The sequence below is a fragment of the Neovison vison genome, chromosome 14, assembly GCF_020171115.1.
Source record: "Neovison vison isolate M4711 chromosome 14, ASM_NN_V1, whole genome shotgun sequence".
In the NCBI taxonomy this organism is placed as follows: Eukaryota; Metazoa; Chordata; class Mammalia; order Carnivora; family Mustelidae; genus Neogale; species Neogale vison.
Window position 1 is genome coordinate 26677665 of NC_058104.1, and position 24630 is coordinate 26702294.

At 43.5% G+C, this 24630-nt stretch overlaps 1 protein-coding gene across 4 annotated transcripts in view; it reads left to right on the plus strand.

Annotated features, from left to right (window-relative positions):
• Positions 1 to 9700: 9700 nt before the first annotated feature.
• ERCC4 (ERCC excision repair 4, endonuclease catalytic subunit) overlaps positions 9701 to 24630 on the plus strand; it is a 34709-nt gene continuing 19779 nt past the window's right edge. For all 4 annotated transcript variants that reach the window (XR_006382194.1, XR_006382195.1, XR_006382193.1 and 1 more), the window contains exons 1-7: positions 9701 to 9907; positions 11554 to 11734; positions 16843 to 17038; positions 17967 to 18174; positions 21107 to 21287; positions 22281 to 22409; positions 23353 to 23463. Coding sequence is in view for 1 of the 4 variants with exons in the window: in XM_044232714.1 (XP_044088649.1) it covers positions 9701 to 9907; positions 11554 to 11734; positions 16843 to 17038; positions 17967 to 18174; positions 21107 to 21287; positions 22281 to 22409; positions 23353 to 23463 (1213 nt within the window). In the remaining 3 variants the exon portion in view is untranslated. The remainder of the gene's footprint in view (positions 9908 to 11553; positions 11735 to 16842; positions 17039 to 17966; positions 18175 to 21106; positions 21288 to 22280; positions 22410 to 23352; positions 23464 to 24630) is intronic.

Sequence of the window (24630 nt, forward strand, 5' to 3'; positions counted from 1 at the left end):
TCCTAAGATGCAGAAGCAGGGCTCCAAGACATGGCACTTTGGTTGCAGAGCCCAGGCTTTTGCGGGTGTCACTGGACTGAAACTCCTTGGAATAGAGCCTCTTCGGCTACGGTGGTTACGTCCCATAGACGGACATCCATGGACGTTCCAGAGTGTTGTTAGCTACTTAAAAAAAAACACCTGTGGACATCAAGGATGGATTAATACTAGGAGATCTAAAATTCAATGTATTTCTTCAATAGATCAAAGAAAAAAATCATGATTACGTCCATAGATGCTGAAAAATATTTGATAAAAGCCAGCGTCTGTTCCAGATTTGAAATGAACCCCTCAATAGGAGAAATGATGGGTATGAAAACTACCCTAGATCAGCAAAAGCATATTAAAGTGGATATGATCAGGGGCGCCTGGGTGGCTCAGTGGGTTAAAGCCTCTGCCTTCAGCTCAGGTCATGGTCTCAGGGTCCTGGGATCGAGCCCCGCGTCAGGGTCTCTGCTCGATGGGGAGCCTGCTTCCTTTCTTCTCTTTCTGCCTGCCTCTCTGCCTACTTGTGATCTCTAATAAATAAATTTAAAAATATATATATTTTTTTAAAAAGTGAAAATGATCAGTTCCACAAAAACCAGAGGCAAGGCATGACCACTTTCTTCTGCAGCAACCTCCCAGCGAAGTCCCAGAGCTCTGGAAGGCAGACTTTCTGCCCCGCCCCCACTGGTGGATTCTTCTCCCAAGAAACAAACGTGACCAAGAGAAAATATATAGAGAACATGAAGCATGGAGATCCTCAGTGAAGCCAACTAGTCTGCCAGCCTCACCAAAGCACACCGATAGCCAAGAAGCCAATGTGAGGCTCTGCCAACAACCGTTGTCCATTCCAATTACACCTGGCCGGCCCCAGAAAGAAGTGGCACAAGTCTTAGAGGCTAGGACGAGAGCTATTGATTCTCAACATTTCCAGAAGATGGGAGAATTAATGTTTCCATTTTAAGGGGAGTGTAGGCAGCAGAGCTCTAGCTGGGTGGCCCACCACGGTAACAGACCTCATATTCTTTGATGAAACTCATGGTTTAAAAAAAAGAAGAAAAAAGAAAAATCAAGGATTTATCTGAAAGTGGCCTAGGAGGGGACAAGAAGAAAGAATGCTATTTACTTTCTTTTTTCCAGATTGAGTAAAGAACCAACCTTGTGATTTGTCTTAAAGAGTAATTCCAGTGAGTAAGCTATTTCACAGCCTCATTTCTCCCACTGAAATGATATGTAAACTATCAAACTATTTCCTCCTTCTGTCGTTCCAAGCACTTGTCTTGACTTCTAAACATAATTCCTCACTCTAAATGTCAATGCTGTATATCGTATCTCCCTGTGCAGGTAAAAGCAGGCAACGATTAGATCTACATTAAATAATAAATTCCACTTTTGAAATGAACCAACTTTGAATTTCCTGAACCTATTCTTTTTTTAACTGAGAAAGCACCTTCACCCCATGGCATTTCTTAGGAAAATATAAAAAGAGAACTTCAAATTAAGCTACCTCAGAGGTCAGGAAAACACCAGGCTATGAAAAAATATTTTAATAGGTTATAATTTAATTTCATTTATTTAATGAATTGATGCTTTTATTCCCAAAACGCAGCACAATGTATATTTGATGTCTTATTTTTTATTGAACTCAATTTTTGTTAATTTTATTTAATTTTTAATACCAAGGGATCCAAAATAACAAATATAAGACAATGAATGATATCTCCCTCTTTTCCTCATTCCCATCTGTCAAATTTCCTCCAATAGAAAACCAACAGTGTTACCTTCCTATATATCCTGCCACATTTTCTTTCTGTATATTCAAGCATAAATATATATCGGCAAAAATGTCTTACACACCATTCTGTACTTTGCTTTTTTCACTTAACAAAATCAATTCCTTGTGTTTAATAAGAAACTCCAGGGTTTGGGGGGACAGATGGCAATAAAATATTAGGATTTTTTGGTAATCATAATATTCTTGCATACATGCTTGGGATGATAACTAGTTATTACTTATAATTTGTAGATTTAATTCTGTATACATGCTCTACCCCCATGACAAGTTCTTACAGAAACATGACATGGTTTATTTCTTTTTAAGATGATCATTGGTCACTACAAGCAATGTGATCCATTAATCAGGCCCAAATTTATTGTCATCCACCTGTTTCTTTCCCTGACTGTGCTTCTATGAGACTAGGTAGAACCATATTTGGAGAAAACACCAGAAGTCTGTGTGTAAGTCTCCTTGTGACAAGGTGCCAGAGAAATGCCATTCCCCCGTCACAACCCCTACTTCCCCTTCTTTACAAGAAACACTAACTCCAAATCAGGCAAGTGGATTACAACAGTGTCGGTAGTGCCTAGTGACAAAGACAGCTTTTTTTTAAGATTGTATTTGTTTATTAGTGAGAGAGAGAGAATAAACATAAGTGGGGGAGGGGCAGAGGGAAAGAGAAAAGCACACTTGCTCTAGCAGGGAGCCTGATGGGGGTCTCAATCCCAGGACCTCAATCTCAGGATCATGACCTGAGCCTAAGGCAGATGATTAACTGACTGAACCACCCAGGCACCCCTTAAATGAATAGTTCTTAGAACATTGTCATTCACAAGGTCAAAGCTCTTTGTCAAGGCCATAGTCAGGGCTTGTGTAATCACTAGGACCCCATGGCCAAAAGGGCCCCAGGCTTGGTTGAATGCTCTGCTATTGCCATCTTGAAATTCCCATTACATTTTTAACAGGATGCCCTGAATTCTCATGTGCACTGGGCCCCACAAATGATATAGCTAGTCCTCTCTCCCTTTTCAGAATACATTGTAAGAGGGAATATGCAATGGGAGAGAAGGAATGTCTCTAAAAATAAGGGAAAACACAGTTCACAAAGCTTTCCTGACTTAAGCATTTCTTCCCCCAGGGAGAGTCTCCTCCAGGCTCCTTGTAAATCCGTACAAAAGGTTAATTGCCTAATCCATAAGAAACGCTATCATTTTCAGATGTCCTTGCAAAGAGGGGCAGGTAATTGGTTTTCATGCTCAGATTCATTCTTACTTTTTTTTTTTCCTTTGCCGTTAATGATGAATGGTTTGTCAAACAGTAAAAAATATTTTTATATTTTTATTTTAATTACACAGTCATCAAAAGTCCTTATTTCCAAGAGAAGAGATTAGCTTAATGATTAAATTCCCTCTGCCTCTCTGAGTAATCATTACTTAACCAAATACAAGTCTTCTCTCAGTGGACTAATGATACAGTTTTAGTACACAGGTGACTTCATTTTCAGAGAATTAATGTAAGTGATCTGCAACAGTGGGTTCCCACGAACCTCAGGTCCCCAGCAAAATTCTGCAAGTACTACAAAGACTTCATCCTGTATCTACCATCCCTTGCCTGCAGACAGAATCCTAACAGACTGCTCAAGGTCATATACTAAAAATTTTCAAATGCTTCTAGATGCTGTTGGGATTAATAATCCACAAATCTATTTGAAACTGTTGCTGAATTCATAGCAGCTTTTTAAAAGTATCATAGCAGCCAACAGGCACAGAGCTCTGACTGTCATCATGAGGGATTGATCCAAGAGTGTTCTGAGTTTACGTTAAAGGGATGCATACGCATGGAAAGGAAGGGAACCATATGAGCCACATGTTCAAGTCTAAAGGACTCAGGATGTCATTGGTGGGCTGCTGGTAGCCTGCATCTAAGGAGGCAGTTGCAGGAGGGGTAGGTTTAGAAGTCAGGTAGGCTGTGCTCCTTGCTCCAGCTTAGTTGGGGCCCTTGGGCAAGCTACTTACCCTCTCTACGTCTTATTCTCCTCACTTATAAAACAATATAAGTACCTACCTTATCCTCTTAGTGGTCATCATCTTTCCAAGGAAGATCGCGGTGGTAGAGGGAACTCCCATCTCCATATAGGGGGAGGAAAGAGCTGAACAGGACAAGCTAGAGCCAGGACAGTGGTTAGCAATGTGCACGGCAGATCCATGGAAAAATCTAGCTGTCATGTCGACACAGTGCAAACCTATGCTAGAGATACCTTGGGTAATGTTATCATGGTCAGGTCACTTGCCCACCTGTTTCTAGCCGAGTGGTTTTCCTAACCCATATGATCATTAAAAGCACACTCCAGCTCAGCATTTCTCAGTTGTTTTGTTCATTACCTTTTAAGACATTGTTTCCTCTAATTCTTCCTAATTGCCTTTCTAATGAAATTTTAATACAGCAGATGTATTGCAATTCTGTGCGTTATGATTAATTTCATGTGTCAACTTGGCTGGACCATGAGTTGCAAACCCCACCCCTAGGGTACAGACTTGGAAAGGAGCTGTAGGCTCCAGATGAGGGGGTTCTTGGCCAAGCAAGATAGTGACACGTGGCTTTTGGGGACCCCTTGTCTCAGTTCTGTCTTTCCAGACTGTGGGCTGGACACCTTCCCTGAAAGCCGCTCCTAGGACTTTGGGCCCCACCTAGAAACCTCCTTGCTTGCTTCACTTCTGATACCCCCATCTTCCTTCAAGTTCTAGACCTGAACCCCCTTTACCCCTCTATGTAAAACTTCTAAAATTCTCTTTTCCTTTCATAATCATCTTTAAAGCATTTAAAATCTGGACCCCAAAGGATAGCAACCACGGACTACTTTCCCCTTATCAGAGGGTAGGGATGATTCAGGCATCAAACACTCCTTGGCATTAAGAGGGAATGTTTGGTTTTAATCCTTTCGGGTCTGTGTGCTTCAGGTCCTAGAATGAATTGGATTGTTTTAAAGCAGCTGTAATGAAGTTTCTGAGTTAAAATTGGTTGAATGCTGGGGCGCCTGGGTGGCTCAGTCCATTAAACATCTGCTTTCGGCTCAGGTCATGATCCCAGGGTCCTGGATTTGAGCACCACATCAGGATCCCTGCTCAGGGGAGAGCCTGCTTCTCCCTCTCCTTCTGCTGTTCCCCCTGCTGTTCTCTTTCTCTTTCTCTCTGTCAAATAAATTAAAAAATTAAAATCTTGGGATGCCTGGGTGGCTCAGTTGGTTAAGCCACTGCCTTCAGCTCAGGTCATGATCCCAGGGTCCTGAGATCGAGTCCCGCATCAGGCTCCTTACTCAGTGGGGAGACTGCTTCTCTCTCTCCCTCTGCCTGCCGCTCTGCCTGCTTGAGTTCTCTCTCTCTCTCTCTGACAAATAAATAAGTAAATAAAATCTTTTTTAAAAAAATTAAAATCTTAAAAAAAAATAAAATTGGTTGACTATTCATGTCCTGCTATATTCTTCATCTTGCTAACAATCACGTGAGGTAGGTCCTATGACCAGCCCTGTGTTTTTTTTAAAGATTTATTTATTTGCAAGAGAGAGACAGAGAGAACACGCGTGTGCCATTTGGGAGGTAGGGAGAGGGAGAGAGAGAATTCCAAGCAGACTCCGTGCTGAGCATGGAGCCCGAGTGGGGCTCCATCTCACAACCCCGAGATCATGACTGAGCCAAAACCATGAGTCAGTTGCTCCACTGAGTTCACCACCCAAGCACTTCTCTCACCCCCATTTTAAAGATGAGGCAACTCAGGCACAGAGAGGTTAAGTAACTTGCCTGAGGTCACACAGCTCGTAGGCACCTAAGCTCAGTTTCCAACTTTAAACCACCACAAGCTAACTCTAAGGGACTCACAGGTATTCCAGCCCTAGAATAGGAGGTAAGCCTGGGAAGCATTCACTCTTTACCCATCTTCTGGATTTAGTAGGCATTTTACATAGGTATGTGAAATACCGAGTTTTTTTTTTATTGTATTTATTTATTTGACAGATAGAGATCACAAGTAGGCAGAGAGGCAGGCAGAGAGAGAGGAGGAAGCAGGCTCCCTGCCAAGCAGAGAGCCTGACATGGGGCTCGATCCCAGGACCCTGGGATCAGGACCTGAGCCGAAGGCAGAGGCTTTAACCCACTGAACCACCCAGGTGCCCCAGAAAGACCGAGACTGTTAAGAGAAATTATAGGGCCAGTCAAGCTAAAGGTTAACCAAGGTGTGCTGGATTCTAGCTCAGCTCAGAGAGGAAAATGATGCTGAATCTCATTCCCATCCTCAAAGGCCAAAGGCCAACCTCCTGGCCTGTGCCCTCATGGGCAAAAAACTGAAACTTATAAAGTGACCTGTAGGGGAAGGGGCTATGGTGATAAGGACAGTCTAAAATATAAGGGGAGATTCGCAGAATTATTATGACAGAGACACAAGAAAAGAGGAAGAGAAAGAAGAATCCCATCACCTTAAGTTGGAAACTTTTGCCCAGGGAAAAACTAAAATGTCAAGACAGAATCTGTGAGAGTTTGTAAGTCCACTTCCCCAGGTACCAGATTTTGGCATTAAGCTTTGTCCACCACATGCATATTAAATCTAGAATTCACAAGGTAATAATTTTTAGGGCTGGTGAAGTATTTATACAGCAAGTGGGAATTGGTTTTGGTTTTATTATAAAAGCAATATAAGTTCATGGTAAGAAAAACCAACAGAATAGAAGGGAATAAAATAAAATATAAAGGTCTTACTCTGATGCCAGTCACTCATTTCAACTCCCCAGAAGCAATTGCTTTTGTTAAGAAATTTAATTCCAGAGCTCTCCTATGCAGTCATGGGAAAATATTGCTATTTTGCTCATGTTTTTAGACAAATGGGATGCCACTCTATATTAATGTCTTACAACTGCTTTTTTCGGTATATAATCACATGTATTGGGAGCTTGCCACATACTGCTTTTAATAGTTGTATGATATCCCACGTATTAGAGATGCAGGAAGACACTTTAATTAGTCTCCTACTATTGGACATGTAGGTGAAATATCTGAGAAGTAATGGTAGTTCACAAAATGATTTGATAAACATCTTTGTATATAAGCTCCCGCCGGAGTACAAGTTCTTTGGTGGCAAAGATGTCGCCTGCTTGGTTCACTCCTGAACTCCCAGCATTTAGTACATGGCCCGACATACAGCAGGTGCCCTATAAATGTTTATTGAGTGAATACATCTTCATGTGTATGTGTATCTATACAAGTATTTACATATTAAATATATGTTGACCAATCACCCACCAAAATTATTGCTTCCCTGTATACTCCCATCTAGGTTTCCTTCTGTTTGGTTTTGGTCTACTGGGGACATCTTAAAGCTCAATGTAATAGAACTAGTGAATAATTGTATATGTTTCCCATTGCTGCTGTACCTAGTTAACGTGAATTTAGTGGCTTAACATGATACCAATTCATTATCTTCCAATTTGGGGGGGTCAGAACTCCAAAGTGGGTTGGCTGGGCTGCGTGTTATTTCTGAAGCTTCTAGGGTAGAATTCATTTCCTTGCCTTTTCTGGCTTTTCTGGTTTTCATTCCTTGGCTCTTGGTCCCTCCTACAGCACTCCCACCTCTGCTTCCCCTGCCACCTCTCTCTCTCTGACTCTGACCCTCAGGAGGGTCATATAACAGGAGGTCATATAACAGGAGGTTATATGGACCCCTGTAATTTACACTGAGCCCCTGGATAACCCAAGATAATCTCCCTATCTTGAAATCACATCTACAAACTCCCATTTGCCACCGAAGGTAACATATTCACTGGTCTCAGGATTACGACAGGGACATCTTTGGGGAGCCATTATTCTGCCTACCACAGCTTGGGAATGAGGTTTCAACTTCACTGTCACTTAAACACACGCATCCTCAAGGTGTGTCACGTTCCTACTTACCGCATCCTGAGCAATATACTAACTCGCTCAGTGGTATTGCCCAAGTTATATAACCTCCCTGGAGAAATTAATACTTGTTTCCTAGGAAATGCGGCATGTAAAATATTGCAGACAAACCTTTGCATTCGACCAGCATTCGGGAATTATTACATGCTGTTTTAATCCGACAAAAGTAAGTAAAGTCCTGGTTAAGCAGTAACGGGGTAGAGAAACAGATCCGTGTGCATACTGCTGATGGGAATGTAAATTGGTGCAGGCTTTCTAGACGGCAACGTAGCACTGTGAATATAATGAAAAGCCTTGTGTTTGTTCTCTTTATCCCACTAATTATCTCTTCGGAGTGTATCTTAGGGGCATGGTTGAATTTATGTACTAAAATGTTCAGTGAAAAATTATTTATAGTGAGGGGAGGAGTGGAAACAAACTAGATGTCCACTAACAAAGGATTAGATTAATAGGTGTGGTACACCTCGTGACAGAAATCTCATCAGAGGGGCACCTGCGTGGCTCAGTGGGTTAAAGCCTCTGCCTTCGGCTAGGGTCATGATCTCAGGGTCCTGGGATCGAGCCCCGCATCGGGCTCTCTGCTCGGCAGGGAGCCTGCTTCCTCCTCTCTCTCTCTGCCTGCCTCTGTACTTGTGATCTCTGTCTGTCAAATAAATAGATAAAATCTTGAAAAAAAAAGAAAGAAAGAAAGAAAGAAATCTCATCAACCGTGTAAAAGGGTTTTGTAAAATACTCGATACCATGTTCAGAGGTTTGTCACATGCTAGCGACAAACTTGGAAACCTGCCTTATTGATTGTGTCAAATCAATAAGAGAATTCTGTGGTGAGAGAGTGTAGGTATAAAGAAAAAAGAAAAGATTGAAGGTATACATTTCATGATGTTACAGTGGCTATTTCTAGGTCATGGGATAACAAGTGATTTTCATTTTCCAGCAAGGAAGGCTGGGGTTGAGGCGGGGAAGGGACTTCCACACAGAACAGTTCCTCTGGTTGGGTTCTCAGGATGTCCTGGTATAGCAAAAACTTCCGAAGGTGTCCCTCTAGTGGAAGAAAGGACGCCGTGGCTGCGGGGACACCTGGTGGACTCTAAGAAACAGACGGAGGGTTTGAGAGGGGAGAGGGGTGGGGGGTTGGGTTGGCCCCGTGATGGGAATTAAAGACACGTATTGCACGGGACACTGAGTATTATAGCAAACAATAAATCTTAGAACACGGCATCGAAAACGAATGACGTACTGTATGGTGACGAACATAACATAAAAAAAAAAAAAAGCAGAGAATTCCTCTAAAAAAATAAAATAATTAAAAATTGAAAAATAGCTTATTGTATTCAAGACCTTTGCAGCGAAACAAGGGCCTGAAAGTGGTAAACTATTCTGGTTATCCCCCCAAAAATGTTAATAGGGACACAGAGGTCAGTTGCAAAAGTAAGACTCCAGCCTCGCTGTAGGAAACAGGCTATTCGTTCCAGGCGCCCTGGAATGCTGACGATTAGCTTGGATTAGTTCTCGTCTCCTTGCTTTAGGGCAGCTTTGGGCGCTAGTCGTTGATCCAGGCCGCCCCACTCTCAGACCGGGGCTGGAGCCTGAGGCCTGGGGATGACACCTGTCAGCAACTCCAGCGCCTTCTCCGGACTGTACGGTTCTTCGGCCCCATTCGGCTCCTCTTCGGCTACGTTCGGCCAGCGCTCCTCCCGGCTTCGGCGGCTCTTGGGCTGAGCTCGGCGGGCTCTCACCCTGTCGGGCTCGGCTGTCTTCGGCTTCCTTCGACCGACGCTCGTCTGGCGCTCGGCTCTCCTCGGAGGAGCTCGGTCCACGCTCGGCTCGCGCTCGGCTCTCCTCGGCGGAGCTCGGCCTACGCTCGGCTCACGCTCGGCTCTCTTCGGCTGCGCTCGGCCCACGCCCGTCCCGGACTCGGCTCTCTTCGGCCGGGCTCGGCCGCGGCCCCGGAAGGGCGCCCATGGAGCCGGGATTGCCGGCTCGGCCGACAGCTATGGCGCCACTGCTGGAGTATGAGCGGCAGCTGGTGCTGGAACTGCTGGACGCGGACGGGCTGGTAGTGTGCGCCCGCGGGCTCGGCGCGGACCGGCTCCTGTACCACTTCCTCCGGCTGCACTGCCACCCGGCGTGCCTGGTGCTGGTGCTCAACACTCAGCCGGCGGAGGAGGTGCGGCCGGCCGCGCGGGGGAGAGGGGACCCCGAGACCGTTGGGGGCTCCTGAGCCGATGCGGGCCCTGGCGCGGGTGCGAGGCCCTGGCGCTTCTGAGGGCGATTCCGGCCCGTGGCGCCGGAGGGAGGGGGCCCTGAACGGGGGTCTCTAGGCAGAGGGAGGTCCTGACAGGGGCTCGAGGACACGGCGGGTGGGAGGGGTCCCGAGGAGGATGCAGGTCCCTGACGCGGGTGCGGGGACGCTGAGAAGGAGGAGAAGGAACCCGAAGTGGATGAAGGTTTCTGATACGGGGTGGGAAGGGGACACAGAGGGTGCGAGGCGGTCTGAGGAGGATGCAGGTCCCTGGCAGGGGTGCAAGGACGCAGAGGGTAGGAGGGGTCCCAGGGCCAAGGCAGGTCCCTGACATGGGAGGGGGGGCTTTGAATAGGGGTCAGATGCAGGTCCCCTGACACAAGCTCGAGGACGCAGAGGGTAGGAAGGGTCCCGAGGCGGATGGAGGTCCCTGACAACGTATGGGAGGGCTTTGAATGGGGGTCCGTAAGGCAGTTGCAGGTCTCTGCCACGGGTGCAAGGACACTGAGAGGGATGGAGGGGCTCTGAGAGGAGTGGGGGAGTCATTTGAGGAGCATGGGGGCGGAGGGGAGGATTGGAGGTCCCTGAAGAGGACGGGGATGTCTATAGAGGGATACAGACACAGATACAGGGATGTGTAGGGAAAGATATAGATCGGAGCGAGGAGGAGTCCCAAAGCTGGATATCATGGGGCTTGCTGGGCTTGTAGGAGTGGGATCTGTGATGGGGAACAGAGGAATCTCAGAGGGTAATGTGTGAGGCTGGGGAGAGCCCTGTAGGGAAGGGGTGCACCGAAACTCGAAACTCGGTGGGGAGAGGGGCATTGGGTCAGAAGGAAAGGGAGCTGGAAGCTGAGGGTGTTGGGGATGGGTGCCTGTGGTTAAGGACTGGAGGACACTGAAGACAGAAGGCGGATACGCCTGGGCTAAGATGGGGGCTTGGTATTGGGAGGTGGCACAGCCTGGTCTGACAAGTCTGATGAGCCTTTTGCTAGAGCAGGTGGCCAGGAGGAAGAAGTCCACAGAGAAGAATGACCGCAGACTCCTTGACTGATGTGTCTAGGTATCCCCAGTACCTCCCACAGAACCTAGCACAACACAGTGTCCCCAAAGAGGAAGCGGAGGTTCCACTGAAGATATAAAGGGCCGAGGGAGCACTGACACGAAATCCCCTCTGGGGTGGATCGGGACAGAGCTAAGAGTCTAAAACACAGCCTGGGAAAAGCATTCCTTGTGATGGGCTTGCACAGTCCGCTTGACTGCAAACCTGGCTTTGGCGGCAACTATTTTGTAACTAGCAGCAGGCTTTTAGCCAAGGGTTTAAAATGTCTTTTTTTTTTGGTTGTTAAAGCGTTAAGAACAACTCAAGTGCAAGGATTCCTTCGTGCAAACCCAAAAATAAAAATAAAAGCCTAGTTAAAGGCAGATGATTGCGGGCGATCGATGTAAAGTCGCCACTTGGTTCACACGTTCCTTCAGTGTATTGTCTCTCTTCTTAAATTCAAAGACCTGCAGCCTAATTAAAACTGCTCTGTATTCAACAGCCTACTAATCACCTCTGGTTTGCTTTAGGAGTACTTCATCAATCAGCTGAAGATTGAAGGAGTCGAGCACCTCCCTCGCCGCGTAACAAATGAAATCACCAGTAACAGCCGCTATGAGGTCTACACACAAGGAGGGGTAATATTTGCAACAAGTCGAATACTTGTGGTTGACTTCTTGACCGATAGAATACCTTCAGATTTAATTACCGGTAAGATTTGAAACCTTATTATTTGTATATAAATGGGCACGTTTTCCATCGGTCCCCTCTGCTGAACGAAACCAGGACCTCCTTGTGCACACTCCTAGATGTTTTTGCTCAACACTGTGCTTCCAGGTGTTAGCACAATACCAGACACATTCTAGATGCTTAAAAAGTATCTGTGTCTCGGGGCACCTGGGTGGCTCTGCCTTCAGCTCAGGTCGTGATTCCAGGGTCCTGGGATCGAGCCCCACATTGGGCTCTCCGCTTGGCTGGGAGCCTGCTTCCCTTCCTCTCTCTCCACCTCTTTGCCTACTTGTGATCTCTGTCAAATAAATTAAAAAAAAAAAAAGTATCTGTGGCCCGCATAAGTAACTAAATTAGTGAGTAAAGTCAGAACGACTCTTCCTGGTTTCCTAAGCTCAAATCTGGTAAATATTTGGTGATTGCCTGGTATTTGCTTTTAGAACTGAATCAGACTCAAAATGTTTACAAATATTCTTTATATATTTCCTGAAATATTTGGTTTTCCCTTGAAAGAGGTTCTTTTTCCCTCCGTGATTTGAAATTAAACCAAGCAGTTGCTTAATTATTTTGAGAAGTATGGTTTCGTTTTTGTTAGAATTAATATGGAAAAGGAATTGTTTTTCATTATTATTCATCCTTCTGGAACCCTTTTCTGGTTTTCCCCAAAGCTAACGTGAGGGCCTTACCTCATTGCCCTCAGATTTCGCTTTGCTTCTCCCCAGTCCTAGCACTAAAGAACACCACGTTATCTTTGCCTGTTTGTTTGTCTGTCCAGCTCATGAGATAACAAGCTTCTTAAGTACAAGGGACAACTTGTTCATCCCAGGCTAAGTAACTGGTACCCGCATTTGTTGGACAAAAGGATGCATGAGTATGCTGTGACCTTCAGTGAACTTCTAGGAGGCAGAAAAACTGCAATATTCATAATCGTACTTCCCATTGTGGCCCTGAACCTAGAAGACCCTCAAGAAATAGTTAATGAATAAATATATGAACGAATGCTTTACGTGGTTCATGGTAAACTGATTGAAGAACAGTGTTGTTATAGTTTTGTAACATTTATTCTATTGTATTTTATCTTATTTTATTTTATTTTTAAAGATTTTGTTCATGTGATAGAAGGAGACAGTGAGAACAGGAACACCAGCAGGGGGAGTTGGGGAGGGAGAAGCAGGCTTCCCACCAAGCAGGGAGCCCGATGCAGGGCTGGATCCCAGGACCCTGGGATCATGATCTGAGCTGAAGACAGACGCTTAATGACTGAGCCACCCAGGCGCCCCTAGTTTTGTAACATTTATAATTGCCATCAGCCAGGGCCCAGGCGGTGAGGTCTGACTCACCTGGCTTTGAAGAAGGATGATGCCACGACTTACAGGCAAGTTACTTAATTTTAATAAGCCTCAAGTTATTTTTCTTTTTCTCATTTCTTTAAATTGAGAAAATAGCACTTCCCAGAGTTATCATTAAGGATTAAGTGAGTGAAAATAAATGGCTTTAGTATTGCACCTGGGACATACTAAACAGTAAAGAATAGCAAAAAACAAAAAATATTGGCTTTTCATCACCAGAAATTCTGATACATCAGAAGGTCTTTTCCCGCTTGCTCCTTTCTTCTCAGCCTGGTTTTGCATTTATTTTTTTAAGTGGATAAAATGGGGAGGGAGGGAAGCGCACTGGAACCACCACTAGATGTCAGTATTGCTCTGACTTTTAGTAACCGTTGGCCCCAATTAGGCCGAGAGCAGTAATGAATCAAAGAAACATGCCGCTCATAGCTTATAGGTAGCCCCTAATTAAAAGCGCAAAATTCCATATCCATTTCTGAACATGTCCCAACCCTAATGAAGCTGGGGCTGCTGCTGCCGCTTGGCTGAATGGAACGCCCATGAAGGCCAGAAGTGAATCCCTTCAGATTCTGCACTCTGGAGGTATCGTCCCCCAGAGGCTCCCCCTGGCACTTTCCCCACGGCTCTCACACACCAAACAGCAGTCCTTGAAGCATGTAACCCTCTGGAAGGTTCTGAATGCCCCCCTGCCCCAGGTTTCCCCGTCATTACCTATGAAAATCACCACCGCACCCACGCAAGGGTCCCTGCCAACTACAGCACCTCAGCAGTGAAAGAAGTGTGTACACAGGTACCCTGCTGGTACTTTCGAAAGACAGGACAGGAGGCTTGCATTGCCAAAACGGCTCTAGCACCTCCAAACAGAACTCAGGACACACTTTCCATGACAAACTTGAAAAAAAAAAGTTACATGTCAGATTGGTGCCCCCAGTGCTATAATTCAGTTTTAAGTTCATTCAATAAACATTAAATTTACTAAGGGTCCCTTGTTTGGCGGGAATGTGGTAGGGGCTGATGGTAGAAAGATCAGTGAGACGGTGTGGTGAGCAGTTCAGTGGAGGAGACAGATGGAAAGAAGTAATGACAGTTCAGTATGACACAAAGCTGTCATGGGAGCATCAGATTGAAATGTAGATAGGCTTTTGTGAGACTGCAGTTGCCCCCAGAAATACAGCCTGCTTGTGTTTTCTTTCTTCTTCTTCTTCTTTTTTTAAGATTTTATTTATTTGAGGTGGGTGAAAGCCTCTGCCTTTGGCTCGGATCATGATCTCAGGGTCCTGGGATCGAGCCCCGCGTCGGGCTCTCTGCTCAGCAGGGAGCCTGCTTCGTCCTCTCTCTACCTGCCTCTCTGCCTACTTGTGATCTCTGTCTGTCAAATGAATAAATAAAATCTTTAAAAAAAATTTTTTTTTATGTATTTGAGAGAGAGAGAGAACGAGTAGGGGCAGAGGAAGAGGGAGAAGCAGACTCATCACTGAGCAGGGTGCCTGATTCAGGACTCGATCCCAGGACCCCACGATCATGACCTGAGCTGAAGGCAGATGCTTAACCACCTGAGCCCCCCATGCACGCCTGCTTATGTTTTCCTGTTGCTGGTTTTTAAAATGGTGGTGCGGGTGGGGGAGTGGGGAGGAGTCTACAGGTGCTGTCACTTAGGAAAAACCAGGCTTTGTCGTCAGACCCCCTCCCCCCACCCCGCGCCCCGCCGGTTTGGAACCTTTAGTCTCCCATTGCTTGTTGGATAACTTTGAACAACTTGTTGCCCTCTCCTGGTCTCATAGTTATACGTATCTCATAGAAGCCTTGTGAGTATTAAATGAAAATAATCCACTAGAGTACCTAACCCCTGCACCTGGGATGGAATAGTTCCATTCCTCCATTTCCTCCAAAACCCGTTTCCTGGGTTTTCTAAAGAATGACAGTCTTTTCTTACTCTTTTTAAAGATTTTATTTATTTATTTGACAGAGAGATCACAAGTATGCAGAGAGGCAGGCAGAGAGAGGGGGGTAAGCAGGCACCCTGCTGAGCAGAGAGCCCGATGCGGGGCTCGATCCTGGGATCCTGAGATCATGACCTAAGCCGAAGGCAGAGGCTTAACCCACTGACCCACCCAGGCACCACAAGAATGATAGTCTTGGAGCACTGCATTTCCTTAAATTGAGGTTCATCTTTCCTTTAGAAGTTTCCTTTCATTACTTTAACCTTATGGGATATTTCAGTCTAGGCCAGCAAGCATAATCTAGGAAAGTACTTGGAAAGCCCAACGACTAGGCCCAGAATCCTTGCTCAGTAGTAAATCTGTTACGTGTACATACTGTAGTTATTGAAAGTCCTTTCTCTACAGATTCCTAAATAACACTGTTAATTTCTACTATACCTGAAAAACCATTTGCTTAGCTAGAATACATTCTAGCTCCATCCACGTCAATCCAGAATTTGAACACTGAAACAGGGGCATCTGAATTGGGCTCACTGAACTAGTAGAAGAAGGGGTCACAATCACTGTCAGTGTCATTTCCCAGACCCTAGGAGTGATGTGAATTGGTACAAAAATAAGCACATTTATGCCAAATTTATATATCAGTTAACGGCTTGTTGTAGGTCTAGGAGACTGAGAATCATCATGAATAATTGAGTTTTTGATTCAGAAATGATGTCTGTGGACTCTCATGTCATGTGTGTCCCTCATTTATCACTAACCAAACCACATCAAAGTGGCATATGTACGTATAATATTGTATGGTTTTATTATATTCACATATGAAAGATTATCTAGTCCAGTTTTCTTGTTTTATAAAGAAATGCAGTAATTGTCCTTGTTTTTGTTATCTCAGATGTGTCAGTCACACCACCCCGAAACACAGATATAGTAAATACATCCATTAATGGTTTTTATTTTATTTTATTTATTGATTTTTAAAGATTTTATTTGACAGAGATCACAAGCAGGCAGAGAGGCAGGCAGAGAGAGAGGAGGAAGCAGGCTCCCTGCCAAGCAGAAAGCCCAATGCGGGCCTCGATCCCAGGACCCTGGGATCATGACCTGAGCCGAAGACAGAGGCTTTAACCCACTGAGCCACCCAGGTGCCCCAACGGTTTTTATTTTATTTTATTTTTTTTCGGTTTTTTTTTTTTTCGGTTTTTATTTTAATGGACTAATTTACCTCTCAGTTGAATATACTCCCATTCCAAATTGGAATTATTCTTCTAGGTGATGCAGATGTTGCCCAGACTTCTGAATCACTGCTCTTTTATGTAGGCCACATCTGGTTCACCCATAAAAGGAGAGTCAGGGAGCCACCATGCTCTCAGAAATTCTCCCACCATGCCAGACACCCCCCACGCCAAGGCCTTTGCTCTTACTGTCCCCTCAGCCTGGAGCTCTCTTGGTGCACGTGGTGGCAGGACTCACCTCCTCATTTCCATCTAGCCTTGGCTGCCCCCCAGCAGCCCTCAGACATTCTCCCTCTCCTCCTCCTCTGATTCATTTCTTCCCCCCCAGCACTTACCACTCTATAACCTAAGCACTCCACGTGTTTGTCCTGTGTGTCGTAAGGACACCGAGCACAGGGATTTACGTCTGTGTGCCCGCTGCTGCGTCCCCCCACCAAAACCAGTGCCTGCCCGTGCCCGAGCAGGGACGCAGGAGGCACGCGGTGAATGAGTGAATGGAGATGAGCAGGAGGCTCCATGACCATTGGCTCCATGACCATTCCGCCCTCTCGACTGTGATCTCCTCTCAGGTGTCTTGGTGTACAGAGCTCACAGGATAATCGAGTCTTGTCAAGAAGCCTTCATCTTGCGCCTGTTCCGCCAGAAAAACAAGCGTGGCTTTATCAAGGCCTTCACAGACAACGCTGTCGCCTTCGATACTGGTTTTTGCCACGTGGAAAGAGTGATGAGGAATCTCTTCGTAGGGAAGCTCTACCTGTGGCCAAGGTAAACAGCGCCACGCCACAACTTGCCGTAAATGACCTGCGCGCTTTAACGGGACGTAAAGGGTACTGTCATTGCCCTGATACCTGATTGCCAGGTTCGTAACAAGGGCATCAAGGAGAAGCAGGTGGTCCCCATCCCTGTGGTTCTTTTACAAGGAGACAGAGATTTGCTAGTTATTTCCCCCGTAGCCCATCACATCTGTCCAAGGGCGGCCCCTTGTGCTCCGTCTTGCTCCCCGAGACCCCCAGGAAATCTAGAGGTTCACAGGTACAACAGCTTTAGCTGAACTGCAGATTTATTGGCTCAGATCCCCACTTCACTTTGAAAATTACCCATCGGGGAATAGAACGGAAAGATTTTGGAAGAATTGATGCCTGTGTCTAGGAAAAACCCTAAGGTTGTGGTGTTCCGACACCGAATGCCTATGCTAATAGGTATTTTGGTTTTACTATATGGCATCTAAGAGCATTTGCCATGGTGTTTTACCTTTCTTGATTGTACCTTCTTGAAGGGATCGGCATACTTTTTCTGCGAAGGGCCAGATGATAACTATTTGGGGCTTTGCAGGCCACGTGATATGTCACAATGACCCAGCTCTGCTGTTACAGCAGCAAAGCAGCCGTAGACAGTCCATAAACAGTGGGCGTGACTGGGTTCCAGTAGAACTTGTTTGAAAACCAGGCGCTGGGTTCAGCCCAGACAAAAGTCCTGCTGACCCCCCGTTATTTGAATAATAATATCCATTCGTTGAGGTTGAAAGTATTCCTGAAGGCATTGCCATTTTGCTTTCTATTTTGTGTCTTAATTCCATTTACAAAAAAAAGAAAGAGAAAAAAAAAAAAAAGATCTATGAGAGTATTAAACCCAAACCAGAAATACACAGCTCTTGAAACTCAAGAAAATCTTTGAAAACTATTTGTCTCTGTAGGTTCCATGTAGCTGTAAACTCGTTTTTAGAACAGCACAAACCTGAAGTTGTAGAAATTCACGTTTCCATGACGCCCGCCATGCTTGCCATTCAGACTGCCATACTGGACATTTTAAACGCGTGTCTGAAGGAGCTCAAATGCCATAACCCGTCCCTCGAAGTGGAAGATTTGTCTCTAGAAAATGCTATCGGAAAACCCTTTGACAAGGTACTCCGTTTCTTTTCCTCTTAAGCAGCGTTTGTGATGTTATAGTTTTAAAGAATCCAAGTCATTTTTGTGATTGCAGTGTCCTTAGTAGGAATTTGCTGTTATTTTAGAATTAATTTGGAGCTGATTCAAGGGTAGCTTCTTTGGTTTTCTGGAAAGTAACAATTTGTAGTAAAATACATGGGCCAACGTAAAAGCAGAACCCTGATTTCTGCAGTTATGCAGTGATTATCTCGTATTTTAAATATAATTTAGAAAGGGATACATAACCTTTTTTGCTCTGCAGTGACCACATTTGGATATCTACAGGTAGAAGAGTTTTACATAAGAATGCTTCATGATTTATGATCTTTTGTTTGGAATAAAAATAACTGGGATGAATTTTCATTACTGAGGAATGTGAACCTTGCTCTCTTAAAATTACATTTTGAATTGAGAAAATGGTAAGATTAAGTAAGACCTTAGTTCAAAGAACTTCTATTCTAACTGACTTGGGGGGACTGGGGGATTGTTTGGAGAGAGAGAGCATGTCCACACGCGTTTGGAGGGGGAACGACACAGGGAGAGAGAGAGAAAATCTCAAGCACACTTGATACTGAGCCTGAAGCCCAATGCAGGACTCGATATCACAACTCTGAGGTCATGACCTGAGCCGAAATCAAGAGTCGGAAGCTTAACCAACTGAGCCACCCAGGTGCCCCTCTAACTGATTTTTTTTAAAATCATAGATGAATTAATACTGTTATATAAATGTCAAAGATTGAACTGTAGATCCAGAAAATGCTGACTTTTAAAAAACTCTGGGCAGCGTTTTTTCTTTTTTCATATTTTGGTGGAACAAATTCCTATCTTTTAAACTCTGAATCAGTCTCTCACTGGAAATAATGTATAGTGATTATTAAGCAGGAAAAATTGAACTCCTCACATCTCTAATTCTTCCAATAAGTCATTTTATTGTGAAATAACAATATACGAAACTAATTTCATGTGTTCTGTTCCTGTGTTCTTAAAGAAAAACCATCAAAAACAAACCTTCATGTCCTTTTAATAGAATGTATATGTTCTTAGAAAAAAAAAACAAAATGTAACCTGATATTTTTGTACTAAGTTTCTGCTTACCATTCCCTGGCTAGTAAAGGTCAAAGTATTATTTTGGATATTCTTTTAGCCACCAAATGTAAATGCAGACATAACTTTGCATCTTGTTAGAAAATTTAACTTTGGGGGGCACCTGGGTGGCTCAGTCATTAAGTGTGTGCCTTCGGCTCAGGTGTTGATCCCAGGGTCCTGGGATCAAGCCCCCCCTCATCAAGCTCCCTGCTCAGTGGGAAACCTGCTTCCCCCTCTCCCACTCCCCCTGCTTCTGTTCCCTCCCTTGCTGTGTCTCTCTCTGTCAAAAAAGTACATAAAATCTTTAAAAAAAAAAGAAAGAAAGAAAAGAAACCCCATAGCTTAAAAAAAAAAAAAAAAGAAAGAAAGAAAATTTAACTTTTATAGATGATTTTACTGAGCAGGTATGCAGTTATATGTTCCATTTGGTCTAGGACAGTTATAGTATCTACCTGTTCTCCTGGAATAATGATTAATAATATAATTTCATTTTCACAAGAGTCCCATTTTGGACAATAAATTATACAGCCATCCAAATATTACTCCTGCTGAGTATTAATCTTGTTAGATAAGATGCTGCAGAGTAATACAGCTTCTATAGCATGCTATAAGTATTATCCATTTTAGTTACAAAATCAGTTTGTGAAGGAGTGTGTGTGTGTGTGTGTGTGTATACACACACATATATAGCTGTGGGTTTGTAGATATCTCTATAGTCTATACAAAAAGCTATTCTGTACCTTGGCAACTTTTTAAAAAAGATTTATTTACACTATTTGAGAGAGAGAGAGAGAAAGCAGGGGAAGGAGCAGTGTGGGGAAAGAGAATCTCCAGCAGAGTCTGCACTGAGCACAGAGCCCAATGCAGGGCTTGATCTCATCACCCTGAGATCATGACCTGAGCCAAAACCAAGACTGGGATATTTAACTGACTGAGCCACCCAGGTGCCCCTATTTTGGGGGTCTTAAAAAAATTCATGTTTAGTCCACTGTTAATTTAACAAGTATTTTCCCATCCATGAATCACATTAAAAAAACAAACAAACAAAAAAAAACGAAGTAAATCTTTTACACCACCAAATAAGGGACATTGTTATTTAATTTGGTACATGTACTTTCCCTGGTATATGCCCTCTGTTCCCTTTCCAACTGGATGCCACATTTTTATCTCTCTAGGATAGGGTCACAGCCAACCTTGGCAGAAATCGATACGTTTAAGCAACACACTTTGACCCTTCATAAAAACAAATGACTGGGGGCACCTGGGTGGCTCAGTGGGTTAAGCCTCTGCCTTTGGCTCAGGTCATGATCTCAGGGTCCTGGATTGAGCCCCGCATTGGGCTCTCTGCTCAGCCGGGAGCCTGCTTCCTCCTCTCTCTGCCTGCCTCTGCCTACTTGTGATCTCGATCTCTCTCTTTCTCTCTCTCTCTGTCAAATAAATAAATAAATAAAAAGATTTAAAAAAACAAACAAATGACTGGTTATCTGATGTTTATCAGGCCTATTCTTCTAAAAAGGTGCGTATGAATAACCATGAATGGACTCTCTGATCACAAAGATTCTATGAATAAGACACTCTGCTTTATCTTTGAAAATTTAAACACTGTAATTGGAATCTTATGAACTGAAATTTTCTATCCACTTTCTTGGGAGATGCTGTTGGGAGTTTTTTTGTGTGTATGGTAAAACAGACACAACATAAAATTTACCACCCTAAGCGTCTTTAGGTATATGGGGATAATATTCATTGCAAGTATAATTGGTATTAATAATAGCTACATGGAACATATTTTTAGGAATACTACATTTTATTCTTGTTTTAGACAATACGCCATTATCTGGATCCTTTGTGGCACCAGCTTGGAGCCAAGACCAAGTCCCTGGTTCAGGACTTGAAGATATTACGAACTCTGCTGCAGTACCTCTCTCAGTATGACTGTATCACGTTCCTTAACCTTCTGGAATCTCTGAGAGCCACAGAGAAGGCCTTTGGTCAGAATTCAGGTGGGAGATAAAAATACTGATATTACGGGAGCTGATTTGAATAAAGTGTTGGATTTTGTTGAGGAATCAGATGTAGGGAGTGCTATATTCAACTACGTGGTATACTGAGATTTCAAATTACGTTTTATGTTCATAGCGCAAGGATGTAGGTTTTATTGATAGCTAATGTTTCCGCCTACGTAACTTCTGTTCTGTATAATAATAAATATGCATATCCATTCCAGGCGATTTTATTTCTAGAAAAGACTCTGTGTATTACAGGCAGTCCCCAACTTAGAAATAGGTTGTGTTCTGGAAGCTTTGTTGTTAAGAACTTCAAATTTCATTTTCTCCAAAGAATTAGCGAGGGGGTTTAGGGTTTCATCAGCCAGACTGCTGAAGACTGAAGAGATTTGCAGGGAAACATACATATACTACTGGCCGCCATCTTGTTTTTCTACCAACCACATCTGCCTCAGTTATTTTGTCCTCTGTCACTGTTTGACTAGACCACCGATTTTCAAGTAGTCCATGGGCCCCTGAGGCCAAGATTTAATACAATTAATAATTGTTACCTCTTCGTCAGGGACATTCTTAAGTAATAAACTACAAATGCGTAGCAATGAAAAATACATTGACTGCTAGTCCGCTTTGGTTCCCCTGCCTTGAGTACACTGGGGCACCAGCAGTATTACCCAGCAATGCTTTTGCACCATCATTGGGAATGTCAACACAGTGGGGAAAAAATTAAACTATGAGTATTCTTATGAGAATAGATTTGATGTCCAGACCCCCTGAAAACATCCCAGTGACCCCCAGAGATCAGTAGGCCACACTTTGAAAACCACTGGTCTAACCAAGCAGTGATGGAGGCCACAGTAAGGGAGAAGGTGTGGTTCAGACGAGAACAAGATGGCGGACAGTTGTCCTTATAGGGCATGTGACCATCAGAGACTTTAAAATTCATCCTAAATTGAAGACCTTTTTTTGTTTTTTTTTAACGTTTTGTGTTAGGTTGGCTGTTTCTTGACTCCAGCACCTCAATGTTTGTAAATGCTCGAGCAAGGGTTTACCATCTTCCAGATGCCAAAATGAACAAAAAAGGCAAAATGTCTGAAAAAACAGAGATTAAAGAAGAACAAGGTATCTTATAGGCTTAATCTTTAACTGTGTCCTTTATTGAAGTATTTGGTGTGGAAATTCTTATCAAGTCAGTGTATTAATCTTAAATATCTTTCAGCCATGTGAAAGACCTGTGCCCATATGTTAAATATACGTTATATGCAATGTATGTTAAAAGTATCCAATACAGCAAGTCTTAGAATCCATTGTCAGGGGATTCCAAGTAACAAGTGCCAAGCATCCGTGAAGAGTATTCTCACCACTACATAAGAGCTACAGATTGATTTTCTTTTTTAAACTTCAGAGTAATAACTACTTTTGGCACCTTAAAGTCTTAACAGAATGTTTAACATTCCTTTTAGCTTAAAAAAAAATAAATATACTAGAATGTGGCAAGTATGGATTTTATTCCAACCCTTATCTAGTAGATATAATAAATATCATTGGTTTTTTTTAAAGGCATGGGATAGGGTTCATGCTGACATTCTATATCATTCAAAGGTCTAGTTCAGAACTTAACCGTGTTAGTGATGTGTCTGAGTACTCCCAGAAACATTTGATTGCTGTCTACTTGTATCCCATCTTCAGGATCGTGACTGTCATGGGGATTTTAGAAATAATAAATACCATGACTGTACTGATTCTTTCCTGTTAAGTAGCCTCTTGTATCTGGCATCACTGTAGCCGACAACACAGAATCTTCTCTAATTCGTGACCGTGCATGTAACTTGCTCTCAGGGCACTGGGAGGCCTCTATCAACATTGGTCTGGAGTGTGTTTCATTTAGACCTTAATAAATAGATCTTTTTCAAGAAAGAAGATTGTATCTGGCCTCCGGAAAGAGGCTCAAAGGAAGGGGCTTTTGGAAGGATACCCGTGTCATCTGTTGTTTTGAAAGGCTATGAAATGTTTTATGGATAAATGTTATCACGTAGAATGAGGTTGAACTTTTATTTCTACACAGAAACAAAAAAGGAACTGGTCCTAGAAAGCAACCCCAAGTGGGAAGCATTAACCGAAGTACTGAAAGAAATCGAGGCAGAAAATAAGGAGAGTGAAGCCCTTGGTGGTCCAGGTAGGAGAAAAGAGATGCTGACATTTGCTTTCAATATGGAGCAAATGAGTCTTCTTTGTTAGTTCTTTAAAAATAACTTATTATGGGGACACCTGGGTGGCTCAGTGGGTTAAGCCTCTGCCTCTGGCTCGGGTCATGATCTCAGGATCCTGGGATTGAGCCCCACATCGGGCTCTCTGCTCAGCAGGGAGCCTGCTTCCCCCTCTTTCTCTGCCTGCCTCTCTGCCTACTTGTGATGATCTCTCTGTCAAAAAAATAAATAAAATCTTAAAAAAAAAACTTACTATGATTTTGTTTATAAAATGTAAAAAAATGAATGCCAAAGGAACACTGAAATCCTAGTGGCAGCCTCGTTTTCTGTTTGTTTGATGTGATTTTCTCCAGGTTGAATCCTTGCATATTCATGATAGCGGGTTTTTTCACTGGTTTTCTTCTCAGGACTTCTATTTAAAGAGGCAGTTAATCTCCACATACACGTTCACCAGGCTTTCAATCTGGAATCCCCAAGGAGAAAGCTAATAGGCTTGCTTTATTCTCAGCAAGCATCTTTCCAAAAAGTCTTAACTGTTCTCTGGAGCAGCATTGACTAGGCCCTCCCCGCCCCACCAAAAAATTCCAGATTTCAGGGCTGCTATCTTCAAACATGAATATACTAGTAGATTATTAGCACAGGAGACAAGCTGAACTACATTTAAAAAAATAAAACCTGTTATAAAATAAAACTAGATTAAAAAAAAATCCATTGAGACTGAACTCCTATAAATCAGCACAGACAAGTGCATAACTCTTATCTGAGTAAATGTGCTGGTGATGTTATCCCAGAACCTGCAGTACTGTGATTAAAGACCCAAAGTCCTGCATGCTCATTTAGGAAACTTGCTAAGTATGAAGGAAAAAGAGAACGGGAACAAAATGATGTCTGGGAGTCACATGGGCATATTTGGTTCCAGGGTTTCTTCTATGTATTTTCTGCCTCACACTGTTTAAGGTCATAGTGCAGATATAATTTCTGGGTGTATAATTAGAGAGTCAAATGATAACGTTCTTGAGATATATTACCACATTTGACTTGTACAAAGTTTTTATGAATTTTCATTTCCTTTAGCAGCCTAGAAGTTCATCTCTTTCGTTTTTTTATTTATTTTTTTTAAAGATTTTATTTATTTA